At 36.6% G+C, this 25717-nt stretch overlaps 1 protein-coding gene across 3 annotated transcripts; it reads left to right on the top strand.

Moving 5' to 3' along the window:
- Positions 1-7863: 7863 nt before the first annotated feature.
- On the top strand, positions 7864-23895 carry LOC129246302 (carnitine O-palmitoyltransferase 1, liver isoform). 3 transcript variants are annotated; one of them, XM_054885000.1, is made up of 10 exons: positions 7864-8013; positions 15690-15869; positions 15930-16667; positions 16746-17284; positions 17373-17438; positions 18308-18367; positions 22081-22213; positions 22561-22809; positions 23107-23466; positions 23528-23895. In XM_054885000.1, exons 2-10 carry the CDS (start codon positions 15729-15731, stop codon positions 23681-23683), a joined length of 2442 nt encoding a protein of 813 aa, XP_054740975.1. In that variant the 5' UTR covers positions 7864-8013; positions 15690-15728; the 3' UTR covers positions 23684-23895. The 3 variants fall into 3 exon arrangements, with proteins under 3 accessions (XP_054740975.1, XP_054740978.1, XP_054740977.1); XM_054885003.1 differs by lacking the exon at positions 17373-17438; XM_054885002.1 differs by lacking the exon at positions 18308-18367.
- Positions 23896-25717: the final 1822 nt, after the last annotated feature.

Raw genomic sequence — 25717 nt, 5'->3', positions numbered from 1 at the left:
TGCTATCGGCTTTTGTTTTAAGGCGAATTATAATTCGCATTTAGAAGCTATTGAATAATGCAACACATTCAGCCCTATCATGCAATTCATCGTAGATTGTTTTTGTAGAAACTAAGAAATTTTAATCATACAATTCAAATAGCTCCGAACGGGCATTCGAAGTTCGTAGAGTAGCATTCACTGCGTACATTCGTAACGTCAAATCTTAGAGTTTTGTACAATTTTTCTACGACGAGATTAGACTAACGGACAAAAATTAGAACGTGTAATAAAAAGAGCAATTACCATTTATTTAAGTCCTATAACAACTAAACTGTAAGAAAAAGAATTTTTTTAAGTACATATACTTTTATGTGACTTTCACAGGTGTAAAGTTGTAACAACACGGCACCAACAAAGTGGCATATTGTTGGAGCTAATAAAGGAGAAATCAATCATTCTGTAGTGGCATTAATTCTGTAGTAGCCCTTCCCGTTGTAGTAGAGGAATGTTTCTTAAGGCGGGGAAATAATTTTTATGTGCGTCCCATCCACGCCCAAAATGATGCCAGGAAATCTATATTTTTGATAGAATTCAATCTTGCTTTGCCGTTTTCCATTGACACTCATGTCGAGATTTAACCACGGAGGACACACTCAAATTTCAAAGCTGCATTCGACAGTACGGAAAGGAGTTACCTGTATGCCGCGATGTCTGAATTTGGTATCCCCGCAAAACTAATACGGCTATGTAAGATGACGTTGCTCAACACCAGTAGCGCCGTCAGAATTGGGAAGGACCTCTCCGAGCCGTTTGATACCAAACGAGGTTTCAGACAGGGTGACTCGCTGTCGTGTGACTTCTTTAATCTGATGTTGGAGAGCATCGTACGAGCCGCAGAACTTAATCGCTCAGGCACAATTTTTTATAAGAGCGTACAATTGTTGGCGTATGCCGATGATATTGACATCATCGGCCTTAACAACCGCGCTGTTAGTTCTGCCTTCTCCAAACTGGATAAAGAGGCAAAGCGAATGGGTTTGGTGGTGAACGAGGACAAAACGAAGTACCTCCTGTCTTCAAACAAACAGTCGGCGCACTCGCGTATCGGCACCCACGTCACTGTAGACAGTTATAATTTCGAGGTTGTAAAAGACTTCGTCTATTTAGGAACCAGCATTAACACCGATAACAATGTCAGCCTTGAAATCCAACGTAGAATCTCTCTTGCCAACAAGTGCTACTTTGGACTAAGTAGGCAATTGAGCAGTAAAGTCCTCTCTCGACGAACAAAACTAACACTCTACAAGACTCTCATCATGCCCGTCCTAACGTATGGCGCAGAAGCTTGGACGATGACAACATCCGATGAAGCGACGCTTGGAGTGTTCGAGAGAAAGATTCTGCGTAAGATTTTTGGACCTTTGCACGTTGGCAACGGCGAATATCGCAGACGATGGAACGATGAGCTGTATGAGCTTTACGACGACATAGATATAGCGCAGCGAATAAAGATCCAGCGGCTACGTTGGCTGGGTCATGTCGTCCGAATGGATACAAACGCTCCGGCTTTGAAAGTATTCGATGCGGTACCAGCTGGTGGTAGCAGAGGAAGAGGGCGGCCTCCACTGCGTTGGAAAGATCAGGTGGAGAAGGACTTGGCTTCACTTGGTGTGTCCAACTGGCGCCGGTTAGCACGAGAAAGAAACGACTGGCGCGCTTTGTTAAACTCGGCCAAAATCGCGTAAGCGGTTATAGCGCCAATTAAGAAGAGAAGAAGAAGAAGGACACACTCGTGTTTGTAGTCACGCCAATGTGTATTTTTTAAGTACATAGCTAAATGTTGAGTGCTCCATTGGTACGACGAAATCTTTGCTAACTCTGTAGTGATAGACTCCCTCCGCAAGAAACAGTAAAGCAGAGGATAGTCTGAGAACTGGAGTCATGGGCTCAATATTTTTCGCTCAATTCTGAGACTCCGTTTGCTTCTCTCACTTTCCTCCTCCGTTAACACCAGCGCACATGTCAACGAATACATTCTAATTTGAAAATTCAGCTAACTGGACAAAAAATATCAGAATTTGCCATTTGAGTTTGGCAGCACGTTTTTTGTGTTCACATGGAACCACGATTACAATTTTTTCGTATTCGTAGTAGACATTCGTATTCGAAGGTTTTCTACGACGGATTCTATCATAGGGCTGATTAGTTATGTTCATGTAAAAATTATCCACTAAATTAATTTGCTAGAATTTGCTCTCAAAGAGAAAAATATCAAAAAAGTGCATGAGCTCAAAACTAATAACAATTTGCAAGTTTTATGAACAGCTGATTGAATTGTTGGCGGGAAAAATTACAAAAATGAAAAAAAAAATCGGTTAAGTTACCTCGTATTGAATTGAAAAAAATTAAAGGAAATAATAGACAAAATAACGAGCTTAGCATCACATGATTTTATTTTGTCCACAATAATTTGCTCCATTTCATCATCGCTGTTAGATGAAGTACATTACATTAGCAATTGTATTGTTGTGGCAATCATAGCCTTCTTCATACTTTCCTTGCTTATTCTTCTTCTTGTTATGCATGTATGTACATATGTATGCCAAATTAGTTAATAATCAAGAAGTAAAAGACTAAAACACAAAATATACTTCCATGATACACTGCACTTATTAGCCTTTTGCCCTGGACTAGATAGACAAAGATCTCAGCATTTTGACGGGCATGATGCACTATTACTACTAATTAACCCCTCCGATTCGAACATTTCCTAAATCTATAAATTTCCGAAGGATTCCGGTCTTCCACGACGTACTTATATGTATAAACTAGCAATACTTCACCAGCTGAAAGCCTCCGTTGTTAGTGCTGCGTTTCCTTTTTCTTTATTTAACAATTTTATTTGTATTTAAGCTTTTAAAAATAAAATACCTTCAAGACTTTCGATTTGTATTTAAGAACCTGAGCAACAGTGATTGGCCGATTCCTATTTCATATGTGACTTCAAATAAACTTTAAAATTTTATCTAAAAAATATTTACTTTCATTTTATATTTTCATCACCATTTTTATTTAAATTTGGAAGTTTGGCTCAATTCGCAAATTTTAATTCGTTTTTATTTTTACTTTACGATCAGCTATTTTCTCATTTGCAAATTCTTACAAGTACAAATTTATCCAGTAAATATTTGCAACTTCCCCTCGAAATGAATGCCATTTTGCTCTCTCACTTTCCCCTACTTTGCAAGTTTTTTGGATACATGAACACTAAAACTGGATAATTTGTAACAATTGCCTGAATTCGTTCAATTCTATCCAAAGGAATGTAGAACAGAAAATAATGCGTAACCAAAATTAGTTTAGGCCATTTAGGCCATTCACAGTCAATATTTTCAAATACAATAAATAAAAAATAATAATTTGTGTAGTTTTAACTTTCATGTTCGGGAGTTTAGAAATAGTGGTATTAAAATTTTGCGCAAAACTGTATTCAATGGTTATACTTATATGAAAATAGGGTGGAGAGCATGTGCACACATACATAAGTATACGCAAGAGAATGTGTCAATATGTATTTATGTATGTATGTATATGCTATGATTATGAATATTTATTCGATGCCTGGCTTCAGTATTTTTGCATACTGAGTTGTTTATTTACTTTTTGCCAACGCAAAAACAAACTTTTCAGAGTTCAAAGTCCTACTCTTGTATGTGTACGCGTACATACATTGTTGTATGGACGTTTATTTCTCCCGCAACAAGTGCGCGGCAGATCTAATCAGCTCATGCTCCCAAAATACGATTCCAAATGGTCACCTCGTCAGACGTGTTTCAAAATATTGTGTTTTGCCTGTATGAAATCTTCTATACATATACTTATACATACAGACGCTCATAGCCAAAATGATGCAGCCGCATTTTTAAACCCAGTAATGAGATCAACGGCAAATAAATATGTATGTACATATATAGGATAATTCATTTTGAATATTTACGATATACTGTATAGTGCAAAAAACAAAACCCAAGCTAAAAAGGCAACAGTTGTGAAAATCACTGCTTATGACTATTATAGTAATAAAAACTTAAATTTGTAGTAGATTAAAGTTTAGTAGGGTATCTCCTTTTGTCAATCACAGCTAGGAGCCTCCATAAATCCGACTCTACTAACTTCTTGTGAACAGATTCACCATCAACATCTCGACACTCATTTATTTATTCAAAACGCAAAATAAAAATGCCAAATTTGATTTAATGCGATGCCAATATTTTAAGTGGGGACATTGCCATGTTATGTTATAGTCAATTTGAAAATGCCAGTACTCAGTATGAAAAATAGGCCAGTACTTTGTGAACGAGCTCTTGATTGTTTGAAAGTATTTTTTAATTGTACATACATACATACATATATGAAGAAAAGGAAAGAATTATGAATTCTTTTTGCAAAGAAGGGAAATGTATAGTTGCAGTTGCACAATGCAAATTATCAAGGATGCTGGCAAAGTGTCACAAAAAAAATACTAGTTGGCTGTCAAACATGGAAAATAATAGTTGGCAATATATGACTTAAAACTTTTCATGAGATGAAGTGCAAAATTCTATCAATTTGTTGTCTCCATTGGCAATTTAATTGAAATTGATCATTGAAGACAATCAAAAATTTAGGGTTAGATGCCTAATTATTTTGCACACGATTTTCGCGGACACTACGTTCAATAACAGGCCTCTTCTATTCGCCACTTCTTTGCTCGGCTCGCTTGACGAAAAATTTTCATGCGAAAACAACAACAAACAGTTACTTTATTATTTGACAAGTCTGACATCAGCCCCCTTTCCAATACAAAACAAACAAACAAAAGGAGGAGAAAGTACTTATTTGTGGAAATTCAGTGAATGGCTTGATAGTGTTGTGATTTGTGAAATTTAATTAAACCAACTAGTGAACACGAAGTGCAGCGTGTGAAATTGTGAACGCACAAATGAATATAAAGTCTCCAATTGCAGTTATTTTGCGATTGTATGCGAATTTCTTGGGTTTGGTTGTTTCCATTGCGTTCGCCTACTCTTCCTCTTCATAGACAAGTAATTCCCCTACCTTTTGCTTGCTTATTCGTGGTCTCTGACGACACAACGAATTCGGAAGGCGAAACCTAGTATTCTATCCTCCTATCTCAACAAAAACCGAGTTAGTGAGATACTAAAACAAAAACACCAGATGACATGTCTGCCTTTTTTTTGAAAACAAACATGGGTACTTTGGTCCTAATATTTCCACTCTTGAAGTCTGAATACCTGCCCACCAAGGAGAGCGTTATCATCCAATAACCCTCCTTTCCCTAATAGTGAAGACACACGAGCCTTTCTCGCTTTTTCACTACGAGGAATTTCCAGCTTTTCCCCACCATATCCAAGACGACCCTCTTTACTACCTGGACGAAAGAGGTCAAACTACATCTAAAAGTGAAAGTTGATGACACACCAATACCGACTGTTAACAACCTCAAATTTTTGGGTGTCATCTTCGACAGTTTGCTCTCCTCAGCGTATACACCCGCAATTGCGCTAAGGTCCTCTAACCGCTAGCCGGTAGCACTTGAGGCAAAGGCAATGAAATTTTTCAGGTGACATTTAAAGTGATTGACCTGTTGATTCTGAATTACGCAGCGCCCGTCTGGTCGCCTGGTACTAGTGATTCGAGGTGGGCAAAGCTCCAGACCTGTCAAAATACTGCTGTCAGGACAGCCTTGGGATGCCTCTTGATGTCCCGCTGCAACACCTTCACAACGAGACTTCCATGCTCCCAGTCAAGGAGCACAGCAAAATGCTCAGCAAGCAATTTCTGCCTGTGCGTTATGGGAGGACTCATCCCTACATACATTTGCTACAGCTTGAGCTACTTCCCAGGCGAGCCAAGGACATCTCTTAGTCACCGACGAGATCCAGGACAAAACAATTGCAACTACTGGATCTGATAGTATATAGACAGACGCTAAACGACATTCAACGGGACAGTCTTACCATCTTCCTAAACTCCCAACCCAACCACCTATTGCAGAAGAAGGCAACACGTTTCCTGGGCCTACCGTTAGATGCGTTAGACTACAACAACAACAGCAACACGTGTCTGGAAAAGCATATAAAAGTTAGAGGCCTTGAGTGTTTCTTTTATATTACGTCTACCTTTTTTTATGTACATATGTACATATGTAGATTAAAAAGTACTTGGTGCTTAGTTCTCTGTGTATGTTATAGATACAGTATTTTCCTTCTGCGTAAAAAACGATGAAACGTCTGAGTACGTTTTTTATGAATTTCCAGTCAGCAGAAGGCCTTCAAGCAGGTTTGGCTATCTATGTACATATGTATCTACTTTCACAAGTAGCTAGTTTCGGGTAATTTTTTTATGAAAACTGTGTTATATCAAAGGCGAAATGCTATTTGTCAACACTGTTACACACCTCTTTTTGCGCTTGCATCTAAAATTGATTATATACATAGATGCATACATACATACATACATACATACATTAATACTACGTAGTACGATGGTGGACGCTAGAAGCCACTGTAAGATATTTACGCACGTATGTATGTATGTGTGTATGTATATACATCTCTATGTGCGTTATCTAAAATATGTATGTATAATATTTATGAACACACATATTTGCCTCCATAAAAGTGTGGTATACATACATATGTATGTATACGAGTATATGCAACGAAGGTATTGGCCCAATGTTAGCCCAGCCAACAAAATTGTACTATTTCTGAATTGAACAAGAACAGGCCTTCTTACCTGCCTGTCTTCAATGAAACATTATAGCGATCTATGGTCACATCTACATTGTAGTCAAATACATATACATACATGCACTTCCCACACACGTTCATACGTACATATGTAGCCAAGCAAGAGTGTCTCTATAAATATTGATATAATTTTGAACAAAAAAATCGTGTTTTCTTTGTTTTGTTTGTTTTGACTTTTCAGCCCTCGTGTTAAACATACATACATACATACATACAGAGCTGGGTCGTAATAATGATGATTTGGGAATGAAATTAGTCTCAATTATAAATTACAATGTAAGTAAACAATTCATTCAGTCCACAGCAAAGGAATTGCTTAATTTTCCAATACTTTAGAAGTAATTTCGAAAATAATTATTTTTTTGTATTTTCTAATTGGAATTTATTGTGTGATTAACGTAATTGTTTTTTCCAAATACTGAAGGTATTGATAACCCGTTACTGAGGAATGTATTTGTGATGCAATGTAATCTAATGTATTGTAATTTAATACATTTATCCAGCTCTTTATACATATCTACATATAACTGCACTTGTGCAATACAGCATCAAGGTCGTGGTAGATTTATAAACGTGGGCTGAAAAGTCCCGGGCCTAACAAAAGGAAGAACGTGTTTTTGTTCAAGATTAGCTTTAGTCATCAACGTAATTTCCATCAAGAACAACATGAAATTTTAACAATAAAACTAGTACCATCTACATATGTGTTAGGCCTGAGACTTTTTAGCCCATGTGTTAATGCGTTTCTACTATCTAATTTATCGTAGGTGAAGAGCCGACTCAAAGCTATTACAGTCTGCACCATCCGCTCTGTAGCTACTATATTTGAAGCCACTGTACCATTAGCAGTACATATCCATTCACTTTGAAGCACATAGACATTTTTGCTGCTGGGTGTATGTATATAGAGAGCAATGTAGCCGCTCGCACTAACACAATCGCATCGACACATACTTACATATATGTGAATGTGTGTATCTATGTGCACACATATACATACATATGTATTCCACTAAGATCTAGAGACAATTTTCAGAGTTTTCACTAATGGGTAGTAAGACTTTAGCAGCCAAACGATCAAGTTTGATTTTAGAGTAGAGTCGAGTCGAAAAAGAGAAACTCAAGTAAATTAAAGCTAATTAAAGCAAAGCCGTTGTTTTATTCAAAGCGTTAAAAGTCAGAAAAAGACATATTATAAATAAGTAAATAAGAAATCGTAAGTGTAAAATATATAAAAACAAAATTAGTGTTCAGTTAAAGATGAGAAATAAGAAGCAAAACAAACAACGACCTTCTAAGAGTCGAGCAGTGAATGTGAATGAAGCAAAAGTTTTCAATTCCATACAATTCGAGTAAACATATGCAGCATTTAAGTATACTTGACCGAGTTTTGAACCAACAACAAAGTGGTTGGATTCGTTTTCTGAGTCTAGCATGCAACATATACATACTTACGTATTTACATGAATGTGTATATGTACATAATCATACGCATGTTGATATGTGAGTGTTTAAAGCATATCTAACTTAACGACAGGTTAACTTAATAATTCGAAAACTTATATGTAAACATCCATACACATATTGTTTTAATTTTAATGTAAACTAAATTGCGTAATATACATATGTATACATTTAAATGTACAAACGTTTATATGTACATATGCGCAATAACATTATCAGACAAATATTTTGATCCGAGTACTTGTGCGATAGTTTATTTTGTTTATTAAAAAACCGGTTTATTACGTAGCTGTAGTTGTTTGGATTTGTTTATTATATCGTCAGGAGAGAACTAAAAATATGCGGCAATTGTCCCTCAAAGCCTGTGCGTGAGCCTCCAATATTCCAAACCAAATTGTCCACATCGCGATGCTGCACTTTGTCTACAAATATGTATGTGCAGATTTGCGTGCATATATGTATGTATATATGTATCTATGGATATATGTATGTATGTACGTATGCGCTTACACCTACACCACGCAGCAAAACGGCCTATCTCACGATATGTGAAGCGAATGATAGGTAGCACCTGATACCATTGCAAAATCCTACAAGTGTGAAAAAAGTTTGGTCAAAACCGAGATTACGGGATTATTCGAGCTACGCAATAATTACCGCATTACTGCTGTTTGCTTGGCACTCTGGCTGATAGCCTGCTGCAACATTGCGGGGGTTCCTTTTTTTTTTGCTTAGAACCAGAAATGCTCAACAAACATAATAAATCCAGCTCGTTTGTTTAGCGAGTAATAATGCTTCGTATTTCATATTAATAACACAATAGAACACTTCCACAAATTATAAAAATTGTATATAAATAAATAACTGCAAATAATAAAAAATGGAGTGGTATAATGAAATAGAACAACGAATTACTTCCATTTTTTAACAATTACATTTTTCGTCGAATTGTTTTTCTGAACTTATGTACACAGATAAACAAAAACCAGATGCACAACGGTCACCCTCAATTTTGAATAGGGTAGAAATGCCATACATTAGCCTGGCCAGAGTGTAACAGCTTGGGAGCCTTGTCGCGGGGTGGAATGAATTCGACATTGTTGTGAGGAAAGAAAACACTAGAAAGAGAGAGCTTAATACTAAGATTTTCATCTAGGGTTTGGCATTTTTCTTCTTATTTTTCGACGAATTTTCATCGCATATGTAATACATACTTCCATAATTCTATGCAGATGTTTGCGCATCTATGTTTGTTTTTCATTCCAACAATACATTGGCAATACCATCTGAAAATTGCAAACAGTTAAAGTACCTGCTATTTATATACTTTTACATAAACTATGTGCAGGTATTTGCCGTATTAGCCTAGGCGAGAAAGTATTAGGACAACAGCCAGTAATGGAACCACTCTTCATTTGAGAATACCATATTTCTTGCTGCTAGGTATGCAAGAAAACTCAAACGTGTATGTATATTCATGCATATATGTATATGTAATCATGCATGCACATATACACTAAGTTAAATAAAGAAACAAATTCTCTAACAACGCCACCTCGCTAGCAATGATGAAAACAAAAAACATCATTTTGGACTTTGAACGTTTGCGGCCAGAGAATTAAGTCTGGTAACTGTAAAATAATATGTAGATGAGTATAAACATATGAAAGTGTATAGGTGTGTACATACTCATTCATGTGTCAGATTGTACATTTCAACATTTGTATTGATTTAACTAAAAAAATAATATACGAATAGTACGAGTACACCTACAAATGCACACACATACGTATGTATGTATGTAAGTAGATAAGTTAAAGTGTACATATGTATGTATGTACGTTCATTCGCACTATAAATTGTACTGGAATAGAAGAGCACGCGGCTCACTTGGGCATACGAAGTATGTGCATACGTACTTAATATAATATTTTTCTGAAATAATGTCTTTTATTTTAATAATACTCGTAAACGGTCATCGAACGTGTTATCAATCAGCAGTTAAAGCACCGACAACTTCAAACTATACAAAGTTGTCACAAATATTTTAATATGCATAAAATCATATTTGCACGTACATACATATGTATGAATAGCAAGCCTACATACCTACATTTGTTTGTGTTTATGAAATTTATGAATTTCTTACCTCTCTGGTTCAACCATTTGCATATTTAATCGTTGATGCTGTAGTGGACTTTATCTCCTTTCAATTGATCTAAATGATCATTTGGCGCAAAATAAAACTGACTACGAAGTCAAGCTCCATACAGCTATGGACAATAACATACATACATATGCATGTATAATGAACCAGTAAAAAAGTTATTTTTGCACACATGTTTTATTTTCTTTTAATATTATCAATAATTGTAAGAAGTTCAAAAAATCGGATTTTACACATTTTGAATTGAACACTGAAATAGCGCACTTTCATCGATCTGCAAGAAAAACGGAATTTAGTTATTTCAAATTGGTAAAATTTGTTTATTAATTACCTACTTGATAAATATTTTGTTGAGTATAAATTATTTTTTCAACCTTCTTCACATTTGCGAGGTATCCCTTGCTATAGTTCAGTGGCATTTAAAATTCTTTTTTGCCCAACCTTAACCTCAAACTCGTTCCACAGATTTTCAATGGGGTTTTGTGCTGGCCAATCCAGAAGTTCAATTTTTTCTTTAGAAAGCCAATTTTTCACCACTTTTGCTGAATGCTTGGGGTCATTATCAGCCACGAATAATCAGTTTAGTGGCATGGGCTCGAAGAAATAAGGCTCCATTTTTGAGAATATCAAGATAAGCAAATGTATCGATATTATTATTTATTCTCACTATTGATCCAACTCCATTCAAAGAAAATTATTCCAAAACTTTCAAGTTCTCTCCACCGTGCTTAACGGTCTTTCTTGTATGCCGGGAAGTGAGCAGTTGGTTTTTTTTCATGCACAAAAGTTTTCAGGACCAATCACATTAATTTTAGTTTCGTCCATAAAACGTATTCTCTTTTAGAATTGTACAGTTTTGTGTCTATGGGCAATGGCGAAAGACAAACGTTTTTTCGACCGTAACAGTTCACAATTTACTTTCCTTAACGCGTCTTCCCACAAGTCTGCTTGATATATTCAGGCTATATTCCCCATTAATTTCGAGCGTTATCCCTTTGGAGGCTTTAAAAGGGGGGTCACACTTATTTTTCTTAGCGATGGCCTTGTCCTGCTGAATTGTTGTCTTTCGCGCAGGCGTCTTTCGAACTTTCTTTCTTTTAAGCATTATTTTGTCTGTGCCAATACATTTGATGACATTATTTCGGGAATTTTTGTTTGTTTTCATAAAGGGCAAGTGAGCAGAGCCCTTGGCACATACATACATATATACTATATATTATCCCGAAATAGTAAAAAACCAGATGCATGTGTACAGTGGCGAGCACAACTAGAGTGCTTTGAAAAAAGTATCTAAATATAAATATAAAGAATTATCTTTACATGGAATTGAATTCGAATCTACATACATACATATATGCATATCTATGTTCTTTTCAACAGAATAAAAAGAATAAAAAAATAAAATGATCTGTTGTGATACCACTGTAAAACACGGAAACCTCATTTAATTTTCTCGTGAAACTATTTTGACGCCCTTATGAAACGTAGTATTGATGCCAACCCCACGCCAGACAGATCTGTAAGAGAATTAAAATAGTATTTACCTAGTCAACCTGCTCTGATTTTAGCTAGGGCTGGACAATTGAAAAGGAAGTGCTCGACTGTTTCTTCTTCTTCCTCATCTCTGCAACTTCTGCAATATTCATGGGAGAAAACTCCTAGTCTCGAGGAATGCCTGCCAAATAGCCAGTGACCGGTTAAACAAGCCACGACCTTCGAGATATTGTCTCTTGAGAGACTAAGCAATTCCTTTGTTCTTTTCTTTTTTATTTGCGGCCATAATAGCCTAGCTGTTAGACACGTATCTTCATTTCTTCGTGATCTATTGGCCTCTTGGATAATGTGGTTTTTTATTATTAGCTTACTCGTGGCCATCGGTATTCCAATGGAACTTTTATCACTGAGCAGTTGGAGAGCAGTACCTTTTCTGGCTAGCTCATCAGCTTTACAGTATCCCTCAATATCTTTATGTCCCGGAACCCAAATAAGGCTGACCTTGAATACGTCACTAATATCATTTAGAGCTGCCCGGTATTCCTGGGCAACCTTCGATCTTAGTAAAGCCGCATTCATTCATTTGATGGCCGCCTGACTATCCGAGAATATATTTATAGTCGTTTTTGTTACGGCGTGCGTATTTAGATACATATGTAGCCACTTCTTTTATAGCTCCATAGCCAACTTTATCGCCTAGCTTGGAACCATCTGTATAAAAGTTTAATTCCCCCCTTCTCCATGGTCTTGGTGTCTTGACGGAATACTCGTCTTGAAAAGCCTTTCAAAGGTGAGTCTAGGGATAGAGTAGTCTATTTCTTGTTTGTGACTATTCAGAGAGTGCAAAATAGAAGCGTGGCCAAACCACCGGTCTTTCTATAGCGCCATACTTTTGAGTCTGAGCGCCGAGGCGGCGGCCACTTGCTTCCCTACCAGATTTAGGGCAGGTAAATTGATTAGCACTCCCAGCGCTTTGTTTGGGGTAGTCCTTAAAGCGCCAGAGATGCATAAAAAAGCTGTTCTTTGGACCTTATTCATGATTTTGGCAAAAGTTGCCTTTTGAGCAGATGGCCACCATACAAGTATTCCATACATTAAGATTGGCCTAACTACAGAAGTATAGTTTGACTTTATATCGCTTCGTTGGTCGCCAGTGTCGCTATTCTGCAAGATGTCTATAAGTTTGTTCAGCTTACCATCTTGCCTTTGCATGGTACAACCCCAATTATTGTTTGACAATGATAACACTTTGGTATAATCAGTTTGGACCTCTTTGCTGTGGTGATTGCTTGACAATCCGTAACAATAGTGAAGTATTTTCCGAGTAAAAACATTCAGAATCTTTCGCAAGCTTCTACAACTGCAAGAACTTCTAATTCGTACGCATTCGGCTACAATATGCCACTGGCCGGAAATCGTTTTCCCCCTTTTGCAACAGGATAACAGCGATGCCGTGCTCTTTCGTGACGTCATAAATTGTAAGAACTGGAGCTCTAGTAATTAATTTAATTAATAGCCCGCACGTTTCTTCGCATTTCGAATCCTATATAAAATCAATGTTCTTTTTCGTTAGATGGGTGAGGGGTTTAGCTACATGAGCATACCCGGGAACAAACTTGCGGAAAAACCCAGTCAACCGCAAGAACCGTCGAACTTCTAACTTATTTTGTGGAGTCTGATATGCCTCTATGGCCACAGTTTTCAAAATCCTAGGCTTAATGCCATTTACATCAACCCAATACCCTAAGAAACTAACCTCGTTCCTCAAAAACGAACACTTCGATAGCCTTAATGTTAGCCCCTCTTGTTGATTGATTTTCAGAAATTTTTCTCAATAAAATAAGTTTTCTTCTTCAGTATCAGTTGCTATAATCACTTCGTCCACATAGCTAATGACTAGACTTTAAAGGCTCAATTAATTCTGACATCATTCTGGAAAGCACATGGAGCAAATGACATTCTATTGAACTCAACATCCCCACCAGGTGTTACGAATGCAGTGAACGTTTTGGAATCTTCTTCTACTTCAATCTGGTAATGTCCAGACATAAGATCTAACGTAGTGAAAAATTTCTTTCCAGACAATGTTGCCAAAACCCCATCTACTGTAGGTATTAACCAGGTCTGCTTTTCAGTAATTGCGTTCAGCCCTCAAAAATCTACACAGAGCCTCTCTTCGCCATTCTGTTTACGTACCAAAACAACAGATGATGCATACAATGAATTGGCCAAATGCAACAACTCGTCCACTGTTTCTTCAACTACGCGGAATAAGAATACTGCACGGCTTTTTAACTACTGGCCTGTGAGACTTTAATTTAATGTTCATCTTAAACTTTCTCGACTTTCCTAATTTGGGTAACTTTTCTCCAAAACAATTCGCATATGCATTCACTAAATCAATTAAATTTTCCTCTACCCCCAATTACAACACGATCGTCGATTCCAATAGGTGCATCATGCGTCATCATGGAGTCATTTATAATTAGCAACTCGACAATACGTAAAACATCATCAAATCTAATACGCGCTGATGTTTTCCCGAGGCAAACAACCTCACCACCAGCGAGACCAGTTACCTTTCCACGGTACCCTATGACACATAAACCACACTTTTCTGCAATCGACCGCTTCACGAAAGATTTGCTGCTGCCCAAATCAATGAGCGCTTTACACTTCAACTCTGTTACACCTACGATTGTAATTTCTTTACACAATTCCACGCACTCATTTTTATCAGTAGTTTTATTTACTAATGCCACACTTTCAACACATTCCTCACTTACTATCTGATGTACAGGGCCTCCCTGTGTTACCTAAACTTTTCTTTCCCACAATTTCTAGCACTGTGTCCTCTTTCCCTGCAATTGTAGCCAATTGGCCCACTTTCACTTTTATAAGCATAAGTTTTATTCACGTCACCTAAAACATGCGATGACTTCTGAGTTGTGGTTCTTTGACTCGGCGTTGATCTTATCTGCACTGGCTCTGCTGCATACTGGCGTCATATGTGTCACGTACGGTTGACCCATAGTAGAATACTCGTATGATGAAACTGGCTGCTGACTACGACATCGAATACATACCAGCGTACTGCAAAGTAAGTGGAAAACTCCATTCCACTGGCAGTGGAAACGAAGTTCGCAATGCTTGTGACACTTGCATTGATGGTGATACTGCTTTTTGCGACTGGGCTAACGGCGCCTGCGTGACTGCGGTCGGTGGCGATCGTCTTAAACTGCAGTTTTTGCAACACGTCCTTTAACTCTGCTACTGTTAAGTGGTTTAGGTCCACCCCACTTCTGACTTCTGTCACCACTGACAGATTCAGGATAAACAACTTTATTGAGATCACTCTAACGACTGTAAATTTTAACTTAATACATATATTTTCCCGTGGCTCCCAGAATGAGCAAAGGGCCTCGAAAGTATTAGAAAACATTATTCAAAAACTTGCTTCCTGACGAATGACTAGCATGTTTTAAAAATATTTGGTTTCCCTCCAATAAACGGCATCAAAAATCGGAAAGAACAGTATCAACTTTTCACTTATATGTGAATTTACATACATAAGTAAACTCTTTGGAGCATCCTGAATAAAAATGGCCCCTAAGGGGAACTGAATATTTACAAAACTTAATTCAAAATAGGGATTATATAAAAAGTATATGTAATACTTAAATCTATTAATGAAAGTAGCTATAAATATGTTTGGGGTGCACGCAATTAAATAAATTTTAACGGTTTGATACATATTTTTTTATCAGATCCAAGTTAATTTTTGTGCGACTTAAGTTGCCTCTAAAATGGCTGAAGCTCATTCTGCCGTGGCATTCTCCTTCGCCATCACCCATGAAGGATTCGATATCAATTATGACCAAGAGGTTTTAAACCTTGTCTGGAACTCCGGAGTGCGATCGTGGAAAAAGCGTTTGGCCCGTGCCCGGGTAAGTTTTCGAGTTAATTTTTACATACTTTTGTTATTGAAGACTTGGTTTTATTTTCAGAACGGAATTCGTAATGGTGTCTATCCGGCGCATATACAGAGTCTTTGGCTCATCACGGCCATTGCCATGGGGCTACATTTTTCTGGATTTGCAGTTCCATTCAATCTTGTTCATCATATTCTGGTGCATCTACCCGCTAATACAGTCAATTGGCAAGTGACCGCTTGTTTTTTTGCAGCACTGATTGTCTGGCTTTCTATATGTTTTACCATGCGTTATACGCTCAAATTACTGCTTATGTACAAAGGTTGGATGTATGAGTCCAGAGCGCCGGGCAGCAAGGTGACTTTAAAAACGAAAATATGGGCTGCAGTCGTGAAAATACTCTCCAGCTGGAACACGCCTGGTCTGTATAGCTTTCAGGGCTCTCTACCCAGGCTGCCTGTACCAGCGTTGCATGACACAATGCAGCGTTATTTACGTTCTGTACGTCCTTTGTTGGATGATGAGAATTACGTTCGTATGGAGCGTTTAGCGAACGAGTTTGAGAATACAATCGGCAAAAAATTGCAATGGTACTTAAAATTGAAAAGTTGGTGGGCTACCAACTACGTTTCGGATTGGTGGGAAGAATACGTTTATCTCCGCGGACGTAGTCCTTTGATGATCAACAGCAACTTTTATGGTACAGATGCTATTTTCATGAATTTGACTAGTAATCAAGCAGCTCGTGCGGCGAATGTTGTATACTTGTTGTTGGGGTTCCGGCGTCTCATCGAACGCCAAGAATTGCAGCCGGTATGAAATAAAAACAAATGTATTAATATATTGAACTGTTGTGTTACTTTAATAGTTTTTCGCATGTTTTATATGTAGATAATGGTGCAAGGTATGATACCGCTTTGTTCATGGCAATATGAGCGCACTTTTAATACTGTACGGGTGCCCGGTCTAGAAACTGATCGCATTGTTCATTATCGCGATTCAAATCATATCGTTGTGCTCCATAAAGGGCGTTACTTTAAGGTGATTATCTATTTCAAGGGACGTATACTAAGGCCATGTGAAATTCAAATTCAAATTGAAGAGATACTGAACTCTAAAGCCACACCATTGCCGGGCGAGGAACATTTGGCAGCATTAACATCCATGAATCGTTCGAAGTGGGCTGAGATACGTAACGCAAACTTCTCGCGGGGCGTAAACCGCGTTTCTCTCAACATCATCGAATCGTCTGCTTTTGTATTGTCATTAGACGATGAGCCTTTTGAATTTGATTTGGCACAACCGGAATTGCTTGATAAATTTGGCAAGACATTATTGCATGGAAATGGATATAATAGATGGTTTGATAAGAGCTTTACTGTGTGCGTCGGTACAAATGGACGCGTGGGCTTTAATGCTGAGCATACTTGGTAAGTACCATTTACAAGTAAAATGAGTTGATGTTCCCGCTGCAATATTGGTTTTTGCCGTTTTGTTGACCGTTTAATACTTTAAAAGGGCCGATGCTGCTGTTATGGCTCACTTATGGGAGAATCTTGTTATGGACGATGCCGCCACAAATGGGTAAACGAGATTCCATATTTTCATAATGCACAGGGAGGCGTTCTAGTTAACATACGTTATACATATGTACATTTGTACTTAAATCAGTTATAATTGAAGTATCTTAAATGGTGGAGGCTGCTTTTTCTTGTATTTTATACCGCTTCTTGCGAACAAAATGATTTATTTTTTATTTTTATTATTTTTATGAGGGGGTTTAGCACTGTAACCTGAAAGATCTATTGTGCCCCCTACATGGATTCAGAGTATTTCTCTGATCCCAACTTTCTCAATAATTTTTCGCATTTGTCCTATTTTCTATTTATACGAGTATAAGCATACTTTTGACTTACGGAAATGTCCCTTTTATTTATTTTGTATTAACATACAATACATACATATGTACATACAATATATTTATGGGCAATATTTTGACTATGGCATTTAAAGGTATTTTGTGCTTTGTTTCAGTTTTTTGCTTTGTTTTAAGGTTTTTTTCACTAATATTTAAAAAAAAAAACGCTCTTGGAAAGCAGAATGTTCAAGAAAAGGACTCTAATTGTTGTTGTACTTTGGAATCACACTCCAAACCTCTATTCATAATGTACAATCCTCATTAGGACGCCATCGTAATAATTAGCGTGAACAAATTTCTAATTCGATTACAAATACGATTTTTATTTAGGATTTATTTAACGGCTTTTACTCTTTCGATGCCACAGCTTCTCGCTTAGCAGTGACGTTCACTGAAATGTACAGGAACTTTATAAATTTTTGTCCATATTGATAGCTGTATATACATGTGTATGTATGTATTTGTAAAATTTTGTGTAGTTTGCACTACCTGTGTTTTTTAATGCAGTTTTAAGTAATCCTCTCAAAAATTTTAGGGCTGATGCACCGGTTATGGGTCATCTTTGGGAATATATGTTCGGTGATGATTTATATGGGTAATTCATACTTACACATGTATATACCTTATAATTAATATAGATTTCATACCGATTTTTTATTGCGACGTCATCACTAGTCTTAAAACTGGCTTCATTTGTATGTTCACGTAGTCGTAGATAACCAAGACAGCAGCAAAACTAACATCTATACGTAATTCGGACGCTATAAATACTCGCACGTGTTGTTCCAAAAAAGCTAAAAACTTTGCCTTTATATAAAATGTATTCACTGATTTCTAAGTAAACACTAGTGTTAGTCAATTATGTAATGAGTGTTCCCATATGCTCTGATATAAAAATGGAATGACTATGATTTTAGTGGAAGAGGCGATATAAGAAAAGGGGTAATCGTATGCGAAAATGTAAACGAAATTTAAAATTACGACAGTCCATCAATTGATTCTGTTAAATTCATTGACCGCGCTACGTGATACGCGCGGAAAACTCTTATAACCACCACAACCTTCTTCAGTATTCTCTCAACCGTCCTCTTGTCGGACTGACGAATTGTTAGGTTTTACCGAGTGAGCATTTATAAGTCATTTTGAGAGCTTTATATTATACTCAAGACATGCTCGGGACCGTCCAGAGAAAACTCGGAACCGAGACAAAAAAAATCGCGATCTCTATACAAAATTGTTATTCGATTGGAAGGATGTGTAAAAGTTCACCGTACACCCCTGAGTATAAAGAAGGCCGTTAATTGTTTATTCTTCTAATAAATTCACAATATTTCATAAAAATCCCACTTCTTGGGTATTTCGTTTCTCATAACTTCCGTATTTTTCATCCAATCTGTATCTTCGATAACGGTATGTATATCACACATACATCTTTGTTAGGTGTTTGGCCGAACTTCTCCACCAATTTGTAGTTTGATATTATCCTACGAATGCGGGCCTTACACTTGTATGCCGTCTTAGATTACTCAACTATAGATAAAATAGGCAAATAATAATTAGATCGACTGACTGGACTATTTTGGAGATGTTTGTGTTCTAACATGCTGCTTAATATGTACGAGGGCGGTTTAATAAGTACTCGTGTGCTGCCATCTATCAAACGACGGCAAAACAAATTTCAAACGGATGGATAGATTAGTTTGGATTTGGCAACTATTCGAGTAAGACGTGTTTCCTGATTTTCGCCAAGTTGGAAAAGGAGCAGTAACGTTTGGTAATTCGCTTTTTTTTTTGGTTGGAAAAAATGCGAGGAGATAAAAGCAAAGTTGGATGCTGCCTATGGGGACGTTTCGCCATCTATGATCACAGTTAGATATTGGTTCAATGAATTTAAACGTGGGCGGACATTCGTTTTTGATGAGGAGCGACCAGGACGTCCGGCAGACGTGGTTACCGGGAAAATCATTCAAAAAGTCCACGGTATGATTCTCGCTTATCGACGAACGAAAGTGCGCGAAGTAACAGAAGCCATAGGTGTGTCGACCGGAACGGCAAATTTGGAAAAATGGTGTATTTATTTCTAACACGGGTACCTATTGAACCCCCTTCGTAAATATATATCGAGCTTATTATGTTTCTATTTTATATGCTTTTATTATTATTTATGAATATACTTATATATACTATATTAATATTATACATATATACATGTATATACGTATGTATTTACGTCCTTCCATTGTATGCCTTTTAATATTTCATTTATATTCATTATTATAAAATCTTTACATATCTGTATGTGTATGTATGTATGCTAATTTTGCGTATGACTTTTAACCTTTTTTTATGAGCTTTTCACAAATATAAGACCCATAAAACTGCTTCAGTGGTCGAAAAGCATTTCCGTATGACATCAGGGTCATGAAATAAGCGAACTTCATATTGGCCAATGACAATGACGACAGCGTTTCGTAAACATTGATGGGGAAATGTTTTTATTAATATTATACTATTCCATGACAAGAGTAGCGAAATATGATGATGCTACTGACTACATAAATAATATGAGATTAATACCTTCAAGTGGCCAGTTACTGTTAAAACTCTTATTGAAAAATATGGTTGGTTGAGATTAAATGGAAAATCTTTGAGAAATTGGTTATACATATATTTCGATGAAACATCTTTTTGGCCTACATATACTCTTATCCTAAGATTACGCTTTAACTTGCAGTGGTACGCAAAATGTGTTCATACATACAACCAGATATAACCCACTCTTTTTTTACGCGGTAGATACGTTCCTTGAGAAACTGTGCAAAAAAAATCATAATCACAAATTGCAAAACAAAAAAAATGAATTTGTGTAAAGCTAAAATTCCATCGATAAATACATTGAGCATATAAAAGTTTAATTTAAGATTAGGAATAAAAATAAGTCACGCAACTATTCATCGCTACTTGATGGCAAGCGTGGCTACGGGAATAAAAGTGATATCATCACTAGATATGTAAAAGCCCTGTTTCCGATATGTCCAGCCCATCTATCGGGTTTGATTCAAATTATTAACGACTTCAGTTGATTTTTTCGTTTTTATAAAGTCTGATATTCGCGACGATCGTTTTGGTTTCTCAAGTTGCTTATACAGGGTACTCGATCGCAGAATTAGGCCTTAGATTTAAATTGTCGCCCTAGCCGCTGAGCGTATGAGCGTGGGGCTTTTAAATTATTATGTCGCAGTGGACGGGGGAACAACGTACATTCGAAATCGAAGCGTACTTCAAAGCCAATGGATGATTCCGTGTGCAACTGCTCGTCGCAGATTTTGTTCGCCTTGCAATATTCCACTTTTACGTTTTGCCCAAGTTAAGATTTGATTCGTTCAAACAGCCTACGGTCGCGCCCAGCCGAACATCGAGAGCAAATGAAAATATTGAACTCTTCTCTACAAGCTGTAGGCGGGCGGTATATATAAATACATATATAAATAAGCAAAATTTCCGTTATTTTAAACCTAAATGACAGAACCCTACTCACATGGTTTCAGCAAAATGGCACCACACACACGGCCAGAGGGACCATGGCGATACGGTCTGAACTATTCCCTAACAAACTGATAAGTCGCTTTGCTGACATATCCTGACCATCAAGGTCACCCGATCTTACACTTATGGACTTTTTTCTGTGAGGGTATCGCAAAGTAAAGTCTATGAAACAAACCCAGCGATCTAAAACACTAAAAGAAAATATCGCAAACGAGATTAATGGCATCCCGACACCACTTCTTTAGCGAGTGACACGGACTACGGAGGCCAGATTCCAATAGTGTATCTGACGTAACGGTCCAGGTTTGGTGGAATACTTTTTAAAAAATAAAATCCACACTTGTCTTCTTTGTAATAGTTATTGAAAAAACTCTTATCGGTAGCATTTTTTTATTTAGCTTTTAATCCCTAATACTGCTATGTTGAAATCTGAATGATCAGATGGCGACTTAGTTAATTCTAAAATGTACTTATTGCATCGTTTTAAATAATGAACATAAGTATGTATGCATATATTACAAGAAAAACTTTTTCTTTATAAATCATTTTTTTAGAAATTATGTTTGTTGTTTAAAAAAAGGTTTTTCTTTGTTTTTTGAGATTCGTGCAAGAACGAAATTTTTTTATGAAAATATTTATTGGTGAACCGTGTTAAATCAAAACCGTGTAAAAAAAGAGTTTGGTATATTTAAGTATACAAATACATGGACATGGAACTCACACATAGGAATTTCAAAAATCACCCATTATATATTAATCTAGATATGACGAGGCCGGAAATGCAAAGGGCATTCCTGAATTTCAGCCACCATCTCCTACGCGATTAAATTGGGAACTAACTGCTTTGCAACCACAGATTGAAGAGGCGACATTGGATGCTACCAAGCTAATAAATGTAAGTCAGTCTACAAATATCTAGCAACATTTGCTTGACGGTTTTACATATCGCTACCTTAATACGAATGTGTATAGAAATGCCTGGATATTTTTACCAAATAGAGTTTTTAACGGATTTTTGTGTATGACCTCTAAAACCTTCACTGAAAAAATGATTGCATAACTATGGACCCTGTTCTGGTTAAATTTGCACTCCTTCTTCTGTAAAGTAAAAAAAATATATATTAAAGAAATATGTTCAAAAATATATTGTATTAACGTAACGATGTGTAGATACACAGGAATATGCATACAATACTCATATCTGGTTTACAAATACAATAAAGTTATGTAATATTTGCTTAGGACGTGGACTTACGCATTCTGGTTCACAACGAGTATGGAAAGGGTTTCATGAAGAAGTGTCGATTGTCACCCGACGCGTATATCCAAATGGCTCTCCAGCTGGCCTACTATCGTGACGCTGGTCGATTCTCGTTAACATACGAAGCATCTATGACTCGTTTATTCCGCGAAGGTCGAACAGAAACTGTGCGGCCATGCACGATTGAATCAGCGGCTTGGGTGAAAGCAATGGAGGATAAAAATTCAACAGTAAGCTTATTAATTTATGTACATACACTTTTTATATTATCGCAAACTAACTCGCAGGAGGTCTCAACTCCACAAATATTTGTAGGCTTTATATTTTTGTAATGTTATATGGATAAGGAGGTGAAGAATTCACGACTGTGAGCAAGCTTAGCTAGTACTTAACTAGATAATGGCTAGATAATTTTAGTTGCACGATTTTTGATTATGTGATTTGTGATATATGGCTATAAAATATATGTAATATAAATTTTATAATTTATATAATTTAATTATAATTATTATAATTTCTTTTTTTAGAATGAGGAGAGGATAAAGTTATTGCAAAAGGCATGTAAGCGTCATCAACTTGGCTATCAGGATGCTATGTGTGGAAAAGGTATCGATCGTCATCTATTTTGTCTTTACGTCGTTTCTAAATATTTGGAGGTGGACTCGCCATTCCTCAATGAGGTATTGAGCGAGCCGTGGCGCTTGTCAACAAGTCAAACACCTCACGGCCAAACCCCGAAAATGGATTTAAAGAAGCATCCAAACTGCATAAGTTCAGGCGGAGGTTTTGGGCCAGTTGCCGACGACGGCTATGGTGTATCATACATCATAGCAGGCGAAAACTTAATCTTCTTCCACATATCAGCTAAATTAAACTGCAAACAGACGGTAAGTAACGACCTATACAATTTTTGAAATCAAACTGAAAAAATATCCGTATGCATTTTAGGATGTTCATCGATTTGCAGAAAATATTTGTAAGGCTTTATCCGATATTCGTGAAATATTCGAGAAACACTTTAAAAAGCAAATGTGCCAAGAAGAAAATAATACCAACAACGGTACTGCCTCAACAAAGCCACATAAGGCGAAAGTAGTAAAATAAAATTATATAATGAAATTAATATTAGAATTTGCAAAATAATATAGTAATTGTTAAAATATGATAGATGATCTGTATCATAATATTTTTTTTGTATAGCATAAGTCGGAGCGATTGAGTCAAATTACTAATTTTCTCAAACCGTAAGCAATTTTAAGCTTATTTGTAAGCCTATTTTTAAGAAAGTGAATAAAAGATCCAATTATGCAGCTTAATTTATATCTGCTTTATGGTACATTGCATAACTAATCGAAAGTAATTTAGTTGGGGAGATAAAAACTTTTACTGAAACTTGATATTTCACAGGTACGTCATGCGATATTTTAGGCGACCACCATCTTGACTGAAATTTGTAACACAAGTTGATTACTAATTCGAAAAAATATATATATTTTTTTTATATACTAAAGTAACTGTTTACTTATAAATATATAATTGGCACTTATACACATTATTGGGTGTTTGGCCGAGCTCCTCCTCCTGCTTGCGGTGTGCGTCTTGATGTTGTTCCACTGTTTACTTGGGTTTCTTAATTATCAATACAAATGCCAATCTCCTCAATGTTTCTGACCTAAAAATTAAATCGCCTACCCTATATAGCCACCTAACTAAAAATGATTAAGTGAAAAGAGCAAATGCCATAAATCTGACCAATTTATTCTTAAAGTACTTATATAAGTTTATAACATACCAAAACAATTGTCAAAAATTGAGTGGGCTATAAAACCGAATACCCGGAAGTTTTCCAATCGAAGTAAAAAAAGTTTTCAGTCACATGCGAAACTCACAAGACTTATGATTACTCATCGATACACTTTTCTTATACAGAGTAGCAAAACAATCATTTGGGATGAGTGTACGATGTCACACAAACGAGCAGTGGAAGCACTCGAACGTTGGAGGGTTTGCGAAATAATCAGGAGCTACTTGAAGGTACAATGATACTGCTGCCCGGTCATTTCCCCCAAACGCTGCCAGTCATTCCAACATCAACAGCCTCTAATGAAATGAATGCTTGCTTGAAGTCGTCGAATTTGTGGGAGTTAATTCATTCAACATCCTATAAGGAGTAAATATAAACTATTCGATATCTTTAAAGACTTTAAATCAGTGTTTTCACATGCAAATGAAAAGTAAATTTGCTTTCGTTTGTTATCCCGCCATCTAAATAAAAATAAAAAAAAACACAATTGATTGTTGATTTCACTAGCTTCATTTCGTTTCCACCGGTTTTTGCCAATTTACGACATCGGAAGAAGAATTGACAACGAAAGTGTTCCCCAATATTAGTGCATCCACACAAATCTTACATTAGTTGATTTTTTTTTTTTTTTAATTTAAGATGATTTGAAGACTTCATTGTTTTTAAATATGGAAACAAGGTCCGTGTATGAATCAAAAAAGCTGTAGTTTGTTCTGATGTGATCAAGGAGTGGACAGTTAAAGAGTTAATTTCACCACACATACAAAGATCAGTGTTATTGGTGCTTTTTTGCAATAGCATCGGTTTTTCATTTATTCGAATAAGAACTTGTCCAGCTGACCAAATCACCCGAACACTATGAAAACCATTCATCTAACTTTTGTTTAAAAAGAGTGACACAACAGTTGTGGGAGCTTGCTTTCTTGAGCAGCAGACATGAATTCAGACTATCAGTAAAAATACACATCTTACTTCCTGCATCTTTCGCAATATCTAAGGCCTTAAGCAAAGCCCACAACTCACCAAAAGTGGAGAAGGTTCTCCAGACGTATTAGTTGAAGATCAGAAGACCAACATCACCGCGCTTAAGTTCATCCATTTTTTCAGCAAAAATAGCTTTAATTTCTTGATTAGAAACTTTACTTTTAGCTCAAGACAAGGAGTCATCTATCACCACCAAATTTTAAGTGGTATTCACAAGAATATCTTTAAACTTTTTGAAAACAAAGCTATCATTTTGTAAATGCTAGGATTAGTTTGCTTTAATTTCCAAGCTTCTTTAGCAGTAAGCCAAAGAGATCTTTCAGCAGGTGGTACCTCATAAGCAACATGCC

Source organism: Anastrepha obliqua, chromosome 4 (assembly GCF_027943255.1).
Source record: "Anastrepha obliqua isolate idAnaObli1 chromosome 4, idAnaObli1_1.0, whole genome shotgun sequence".
NCBI lineage: Eukaryota > Metazoa > Arthropoda > Insecta > Diptera > Tephritidae > Anastrepha > Anastrepha obliqua.
Note: the sequence above shows the minus strand (reverse complement) of the source record. Positions and strands in the feature narration are given on the sequence as shown.